The 8,721-nt window shown below is 39.3% G+C and overlaps 2 protein-coding genes across 5 annotated transcripts in view; one reads left to right on the plus strand and one right to left on the minus strand.

The window, feature by feature from the left end:
• Nucleotides 1-2,971: 2,971 nt before the first annotated feature.
• Nucleotides 2,972-6,170, plus strand: LOC144713565 (uncharacterized). Of its 4 annotated transcripts, none has more exons than XR_013584096.1 (6): nt 2,972-3,819; nt 3,886-3,907; nt 3,968-4,051; nt 4,126-4,172; nt 5,360-5,583; nt 6,135-6,170. XR_013584096.1 is itself a non-coding variant. In XM_078588172.1 (5 exons), the coding sequence occupies exons 1-5, from the start codon at nt 3,671-3,673 to the stop codon at nt 5,430-5,432; spliced, it is 375 nt and encodes a 124-aa protein (XP_078444298.1). In that variant the 5' UTR covers nt 2,972-3,670; the 3' UTR covers nt 5,433-5,773. The 4 variants fall into 4 exon arrangements, 2 of the variants coding, with proteins under 2 accessions (XP_078444298.1, XP_078444297.1); XR_013584097.1 differs by having other exon boundaries at nt 5,360-5,543; XM_078588172.1 differs by lacking the exon at nt 6,135-6,170 and having other exon boundaries at nt 5,360-5,773.
• A 343-nt stretch (nt 6,171-6,513) lies between these two features.
• Nucleotides 6,514-8,721, minus strand: part of LOC144713564 (uncharacterized) — a 2,743-nt gene continuing 535 nt past the window's right edge. The window contains exons 2-8 of the mRNA XM_078588170.1: nt 8,490-8,721; nt 8,237-8,308; nt 8,091-8,155; nt 7,847-7,979; nt 7,629-7,709; nt 7,327-7,416; nt 6,514-6,717 (exon numbers count right to left, since the gene is read on the minus strand). The exon at nt 8,490-8,721 is cut by the window's right edge and continues 110 nt beyond it. Coding sequence (XP_078444296.1) covers nt 6,619-6,717; nt 7,327-7,416; nt 7,629-7,709; nt 7,847-7,979; nt 8,091-8,155; nt 8,237-8,308; nt 8,490-8,721 — 772 coding nt within the window. The 3' untranslated portion in view covers nt 6,514-6,618. The remainder of the gene's footprint in view (nt 6,718-7,326; nt 7,417-7,628; nt 7,710-7,846; nt 7,980-8,090; nt 8,156-8,236; nt 8,309-8,489) is intronic.

Below are 8,721 nucleotides of genomic sequence, written 5' to 3' on the forward strand. Positions count from 1 at the left end.
GCCTTTTCCTTTTGGCTAGCCACTGCTAGAGCACATCCCGAATGAGGTATAGAAAGAGAGAAAGAGAATATATATACATTAGGCATGATGTAAAATACTGTGCTATTTTTTCCTATTTTCTCTCATTGTCATTACTTTCTTTTTTCCTGATGGGTGAATTTGAATTTTGGAACTTCTTCATTTGAAATTCAAGATCCTCATAATAAGGGAAGATAAAGTGGAGTGTGGAATTAAAAGGTAAGATTGTCTTTAAGACCCTGGTTTGGTGAATTAACCAGAACTGTAAATAGATGAATTATCTAAAAAATAATGGGAACCACACAGTGTTTACAGAACATGCACCCAAGGGCATTGCTATATTCATTTTACATGTAGATGACATGATTTTGACAAGGTAATACACCACAAAAATTCAGAAACTTGATGAATGGATCTCCAAAGAATTTGAGATAAAAGACTTGGCAGACAAAATACTTCGTAGTAATTGAGGTTTCTTACTCACTAGAGGGCATTGTGCTCTCTTAGTTAAAATATACATTATATCCATTAAAAGAAACTGGCTTGTTGGGGTGTAGACTGGCCCTTACACAAGTTGACCCCAATCATAAACTCGAACTGGCATAGGAAAGTCTACTCATAGATCAAGAACAATATACAAGACTGGTTAGTAAACTTATCTACCTAACCCACACTCGACCTGATATCTCCTATGTAATCGAATTAGTTAGTTCATGCAGGATCCGAGGGATGTCTAGTATGGAGCTGTTCATCACATACTGAGATATTTGAAGGGTTCAAAAAAACCTTTACATATTTTTAAAATCTAATACTTATGTTTGAACTTGAAGTTTATAAGATGCTGATTATGCAGATAATATCATTGATTGACATTCCACGACAAGTTATTGTGCCTTTCTTGGTGGAATCTCATCTCATGGGAAAGCAAAAAGCAAGGTGTTGTTTAGAGGTAGAGTGAAAAAACAGAAGTTTGAGCCTTGGCCCTCAGCATTTGCGAAGCATTATGGATCAAAAAAGTACTAGAAGGCATCCATATTGATTGGAGAAAGCACATCATGCTCATGTGTGATCATTAGTCTGCAATAACTAGGGCTCATAATCCACTTCATCATGCACACACCAATCACATCATCATAGACCGACTGTTCAGCCAAGAGAAGTTTGAAAGCAAAATCATGAGTACTTCTCATGTCAAATCTGTAGAAAAATGTGCGGATCTCCTTACAAAAGGGATACATAGCCCTCTTATGAAGAAATGTGTTTTCAAGCTAGGAATGACTAACATACATTCACAACTTGAGGGATAGTGTTAGAATTCAGAATCCACATTTTTTCTTAAGGGCTTTTGTAATTTAACCCTCTTGTATTAGATATTTAGTTATATGCCCTTGTAACATCTATTATTCTCAACTGTTGTAAACAAGTTCTGTTTTTAAGATCCAAACCTGATATGTAATCTATATAAAGGGATCTCTCCCTATGGAATAATGAGACATTTGTTTGGGTGAACGACCTTGTGCACCTATGCTACTTTTCCTCTCCGCCTTCTCTGGCTCGTTTTCTCTCTTGATTGTTAATGTCCTAACCGACCTCGTTTGCAACATCTTCAGGAAGACAACACATGGGAACTGTGTTCAACAATGGTCATAGTCATTGATATGCTAAAAAATTAGGGTTTAAATATATCATTGTTGTTTTTGAGTCTAATTAATAAACATATAAACTTGTACTTGCTTTAATAAATTTAGCTAGTGATGAGTACATATCATATCCACATGGAACAATAATTAAGGATATATTATTCTGTAAATAGTGATTAGTAAGATGAAATGCATATATAATACAAAGTCGAGCAATGAAAAAATGCGAGGTGAGACATTGATATTTAATTCTATAATTAAAATGATTACAGTAGATAGTGATAAAGATGATTTTAGAAGATAGAGTGAGAGAGAGAGAGGATGAAATGATGATAACGAGAAGAATGCACAGGAGCAATGTAAAGAGCGAGTCATACAAGGTGAGTGATGAGTAAGATAATGAAAAGACGGTGACGTGAGAATGGTAATAGATGATAAGAGAGTATACATATATGATGTGAAGGTGGGACTTGATGGTGAAATTGGTCTAAGCTAATAATGATGTCAAGAAGAAACACTGTAAGGTGAGGATACTTACAGTATATCCTTATGTTCCTCTAGTATTATAATGATTTGCGAGAGCATGTAAGCTCCCCTTCTTCCCTGATGCCCCTTCTTGCACACCTCAAACACCGAGAACAACCTTGATAGATCACAGAAACTCACTAGCTTTCAATCATTCCATAATTGTATGAAGCAAGTTTACTGATGAATTTGACAACAATCCCCACCGCTATTTATAGAATAGATGATATAGGTTAAAAGAAGGGTGAAGACGAAACTCCCTTAAAAATATTACTTCACTCAGCCTTTTGGATCATCATATATCAATATTTGATGTTGGAGCAATCTGGGAATCTATTTTTTCTCTCCTTGTCATCAACGCAAACACTTTCTCAGTTTCTGTTGGCACCTGAAAGTCTCAAAATATTCATTGTCTTCTATTGGCAGAATCTCCTCGACTTCAGCGAACAACAACTTCTGAGAGTGGCACAGTAACTTCATTAAAACAAAAGACAAAATGACTTTTAAATATTATTATTTAATGATTCTTAGTTAATGGGATCATCCACGGACAGATAAGCGTGGTGAGCATCATGACATAAAATGCTCATGTTGAATATAGAAACTAAAGCATCCAGGTCAAAGGAACATTATATACACTATGGTATTCTAAAAGTTGAAGACAAGGCGCACAAACCTGTTTAATATTATGTTGATAAAAATATCGGGGTTGGCTCCAGATTTTTGACAAATGACTCTCCTTGCAATAAACGCAGTTTCATAATTGGCATACACCTGGTTTACCCTGTTAAATACTTTTATCTATACTACTATAATAGAAATACATGTGCGCTTCTGGCCTCTGATTGGCTGAGAGAGAAGAGAGAGAAAGAGGGTGAGAGGCGAGAGAGAGAGAGAGAGAGAAGAGAGTGAGAGAGAGAGAGAGAGAGCCCCGTACGCCTCTCTTCCCGCCGCCACCCCGCCCTCCTCTCCGCCGCCTCCCCGCCCTCCGCCTTCCTCCGCCGGCTCTCATACAAATTAGTATGAGAGAAGAGAGAGAGGGAGAGAGGAGAGAGGAGAGAGAAGAGAGAGAGGGAGAGAGTGAGAGAGAAGAGACAGTGAGAGAGCCTCCTCCCTCGACCTCCCTTGCCCCCCCCCCGCCGCCCGCCGGCCCTCCTCCCCCGGCCTACCCGCCGCCGCTCCCTTGCCCCCTCCCCGCCGCCGCCCCGCCGCCCGCTTCCTCCCTGCCGCCCCCCCCTCCCCCGCCGCCCGCGTCCCCTCTTCTTTCTCGCCCCCTCCCCGCCGCGCAGCCCGCGCCCCCTCTTCCTTCTCGGCCCCGCCCCACCGCCGCCCAAGCCCGGCGGAGGTCGAGCTCTTCTGGACGTTTCTGGACGCTGATTGGTGTTGATCAGCAGTTGCAGAAGCTGAAGAGCTTCTAATCTTGAATGATCGCCGAGAAAATCGGCTTTCTAGAAGAGCCGCAAAGAAGAAGAAGATGAAGAACGACAATGGAGAAGCTTCCGCCTCTCTCGACATCTCCAAGAAGAGGAAGAAATGCGACTGACGCGAAGAAGAAGAACATGACGAACAGGAAGAACATGAAGAAGAAGAACGCGAAGAGCAAAGCAGAGGAAGAGATTTCTACGATCGAGGAGAGGTGAGAATCGAGCAAGAAGAGGGATGAATCTTCTCTTCCGTCGTTTGATTCGATTGAAATCTGCAGAGAAGAAGACCCGGGCAAGAAGGTATACGTCTGGGGAATTCCGTACTACTCGACGGAAGACAATTGACGGAGCTTCTTCCAGGGCTGCGGGATTGTGACCGAGCTCGACTGCATGATCTTCCCTGAGAGCGGCAAATTCAGAGGAATCGCCATCGTTTCCTTCGAGGTCTGCCTTCTCTCCATCTCATAGTTTATGAATTCATCTATGTAGACTGAGATTTTCTCATGGTTTGAACGCAGATGAAAGCAGCCGCGAAGAGGGCCCTGGCTCTCGATGGCTCTTACAGGTATGATCAAATTTGCTGATATTTATCTGCTTTGATAAAATTTCGCTGACATTTTTCTACTTTGATCTAAATTCGCCTAAATTTATCTACTTTGATCTAAATTCCCTGAGACGTATCTACTTTGATCTTAACTCGCTGGGATTCATCTACTTTGATCCAAATTTGCTGAGATTTATCTACCTTGGTCTAAATTACCTGAGATTTATCTATTTTGATCAAAATTTGCTGATATTTATCTACTTTGATCCAAATTCGCTGCGATTTATTTGCTTTGATCCAAATTAGTTGAGTTATCTACTTTCATCTAAATTCGCTGAGACTTATCTACTATCCCCAAAAAATTCACTGGGATTTATCCACTTTGATCAAAATTAGTTGAGATTTATTTACTTTGGTCTAAATTCGTTGAGATTTATCTTCTTTGACCGAAATTTGCTAATATTTATCTACTTTGACCAAAATTTGCTGCCATTTATCTACTTTGATCCAAATTGGCTGATTTGTATACTTGGATACAAAATCACTGAGATTTATCGACTCTCCCCAAAAATTTGCTTTGATTTCTCCTCTTTGGTCAAAATTCACTGAGATTTACGTATTTTGATCAATGTTCGCTGATATTTATCTACTTTGATCAAAATTTCCTGCAATTTATCTGCTTTGATCCAAATTAGCTGATTTATCTACTTTGCTCCAATTTCGCCGAGCGTTATCTACTGTCCCCAAATAATTTACCAGCAGGTTAGGGTTGATATTGACCGGTTTTTGGTGCCTTTGACAGCTGCTTACCAGTTCATTTTCCAACGGAAGAGACCAAAGTTAGGCATGAAGTTCATGTCATGAGATTCTTATTGGAATTATCCGCAGTTGCGCGGATTGAAAAATTATGTATTTTTATGGAAGGAATGGACCTGAAGGTGCTATTGTTAGCCAAAATGGAACAGCTTGCTTTTGATTATTGGGTTTTGTAGGGAAGAAGATTTCTCCACCCTTAATAAAAGAAATCACATATAATTTTTTTGCATATTTCTCGCAACCTTCTTTGTCATTTTACCCTCGAACTTTGAACTTAGATCATTTCTGCTCAAATAAGTATCAGGCTAACATGAATCATAAGGAACATGGAGGATAAAATAGTTTAATTCACGAAACTAATGTATATTGAGTGGTCGTTTGCGGAGGTGAAGGTCGTGGTGGGAGGGGAGGGGGTGCATATGTTTACAAATGCTCACTCCCCGGCGACAACATCGTGGTGAATGACCTGAAGCGTGGGCTCGTGGTATCAAACTCGAAGGACAACCTGGCGAAGGAGGTGGCGAGCTTCACCTTGCAGGTTATCATCATGAACCACCCAAGGCAGTTTGGCAACGGGTACGCGCTGGTGCTGGACTGTCACACGTCACTCATTGCCGTAAAGTTCAAAACTCTATAGCGGTATCCATTGATTTCAAGACCCCATTAAAATGGAGAAGGTATCGTGAACAACCTCATTAAGACAGAAAGAGCTTTTGAGAACTCTTTCGGTATAATATCTGGACGTTGTAGTGGCGAATTTTGGTGAAATCAATACAGATATTAATAAGGACATTTTCGAATAGAAACTGGATCAGTGAACTCTTGGATCAGAGGCTTCTATCAAACTCTTGGTTTAAAAAATGTTGGGTACTGATCCAGCATACATTGTCTAATTATTGTGACTTCCTTTTGAATATATTTTCTAATAATGAAACTATTTTTTAATTTAATTTCTGTTGACTTTTGAATATATTTACTGGAATTAATGTCTGTTGAACATATTTTCTGCTGAAAATGTATTTCAGTGGAAATTTGAATTTATTTTAATGAAATTAATGAATTTTGAATCTACTTTCTCCTGAAAATGAATCAACAGCAGATGAATTTCAAATTTTGAATCTATTTTTGAAAATAATCTATTTTCTGCTGAAAATGGATCAACGACAGATGCTGAAGAAATTGGTGCATTGAGCGAACTGTCTAACTGGTGCATTGAGCGAACTCCCCCCCCCCCTTCCTCCACAGACAGCTAAGAAAAATCCGCAAACTTTAGTTCTCTTTGGTCCGTCAAACTGGCTGAAGTTAAGGTTTTTTTCTTCTCTCCTAGGATGAGAACGACCCTGCTTTCTCTCTTCTCTCTCTATAGAGGTTTATCCTTATTGTTAATTTTTTTAGTTTTCCAAAATCTGGCTATGATTTATTGTTAATATTAATGATTTAAACCATTCGAGATACTCATTTATGATTTAAAGATAACTGATGCCCGAAACCCACTCTGAAAAAAATAAAAAAATGGCTATGCTCTCTCTCTTCCCCATTTCAGAGGTATCAAAAATGCCAGGCGAGCATTGCGAGCGGGCCCCACTAGTATCTTTTGACCATATATATAATGTACATATAATATAGATAGAGGCGAAATTGGAGCCTTGAATCAGACATGGCGAGGACCGCGCTGAGGGTTGGTGGATTGTTCCGCGGAGAAGGCCAAATGCCTGCCCCGCGGTAGAATGAAGGTCAACTCGGGCGCTTCCTGTTCACGAAAAAGCGGTCAAATAACTTTTAAATCAGAGGAAAATAAAACAAAAAAATTTGGCCCAGATATATTTCTTGTTTATAAAGAGAATTCACATCTTCTTCACCCGTTTACCAAGCAGAAGAATCAGTCCTGGATGCAAAGAGTAGAGTTTTAAATAACTTTTATTTAAAAGTTACTTCACCGCCTGCTCACGAGGAGACGATCAAATAAATTTTATATAAAAGGAAAATTAAAATATCATAACAGGCATGTGACAATGATGACGATGATGAAATAGTGATCTTTGAAATTAGGCATAGCATGGATTTGTCTCTCCATTAACATTGTCATCATAGTTGCAGATGGTGACAATGACATCTTTAACCATCGTTATTGCTATCCTGGCACAGATGACAACAGCTATAGCATAGTGGGGCAGTAAGATTCTGGGAGATAATGATTCTGAAAATAATTCTTCGTTAATGAGATCATCCATTATCAGATAGGCATGGTGAGCATCATGTCATAAAATACACATTTTGAAATGAAAAACTTAAGCACCTTGGCCAAAGGGACGTGATCATCATGATGATATTCTAAAAGTTGAAGACACGATGCACAAACCTGTCTTTCTCTCACACGTTGAAGAATGTTGATTGCCCATGCCATAATGTAACAAGGTAGTAAGAAGCTAGCAGCCCTGAGCAAGAATACCTACATGGAGAATTAAAAACGCGTTAACAATATCATTTCACCAAAACATAACAATAAAACGCTCTTCAGCACAATTTTCGAGTACTATGATGAACGCAAACTTGAATTGATCAGTTTTACTTAATTTTAAATTATGTGGGCCACTAATTGAAAAGGTCAAATAAACATAGTCATTTCCAAAATTAAATCCACAACTCTGGGATAACACGTACGAAGAACAACGTGGATGCATCATCCTCCCCTTCGGAGTCGTTGATGAACACGGCATGCCTCAGTAAGAGTAGAGCTATCAACTGCAGATAAAACATCTAAAAAATCAAGTTACTTCGTCCAATGATTTCATACTTCTCTCTTTCATGTAAATATATCAAAAAACTGAAAATAATTATGTAAATTAATAAACAGATGCAAAAGCTGATGAAAAGGTTACAATGAGTGCAGCAGAACGGCAAAATGAAACTCCGCTAACGTTCCTTGCTGCGTATTCATCAAACTCAGCCTCTAGAAAGAGGCGTTGAGCAGAAGTCATTGCAAGTAGCCTTGGATCATGCAAATCAAAAGGGCTGCCAGACAGCCCAACAATTAGAGGCCAGAAAACTAGAAACAAATAAATCAACCCCGGCGAAATGAAATGTTATGAAGAAATAGATTATTGAGGAAGAATAGAGGTTCACCCAACGTCGATGGCAGTTTCATCAGGAATAATTCTTGGTGGAACGACAGAACCAGACTTATATGACTGCATATAATTTAATATTTATAAGAATGATGATCAAACCCAACATGTGTAAAAAGGTAAAAAAACAGAGACCGCGCTAACCTCATGGCAGATCTCACAAGTTAGATCTCCTTTCTCATTGACCCATTGTTGCAGACACGCTCTGTGTGCATACTGGATGGAAATTAGAAGAAACTTGGTAACGGAAATGCAGGAAAATATTTAGCACGATTAAAGGGCCCTAGTTACCAAAAAGATTAAGCACATGAAACTTAAACATCTTGAAAAAAGATAATAATGCTAGCAGGGGACACGTGGTCAATGAATAAATAAAATTTTGACCCTAAAAATTTACCTTCAGGCTGCCTCTGCAGGCACAGGGAGAGTCCAAATTTTTTATGCCGTCTTCTTCCTGACAAATCCGGCACTCTACGGTTTGGAGGAGCGATTCCTCCTCCTCTTCCAAGTCGAACGCCATAATTCTCTTACCAAAATCAGAATGGGTGGCAGGGATTAACGTATGGGAAGCACAATCAGAAGAAACCCAGATTTTTGTCGAAGGCAGAGCCTCAGAAACCACAGATTTC

Source organism: Wolffia australiana, chromosome 16 (assembly GCF_029677425.1).
Source record: "Wolffia australiana isolate 7733 chromosome 16, ASM2967742v1".
NCBI classification, from domain to species: Eukaryota; Viridiplantae; Streptophyta; class Magnoliopsida; order Alismatales; family Araceae; genus Wolffia; species Wolffia australiana.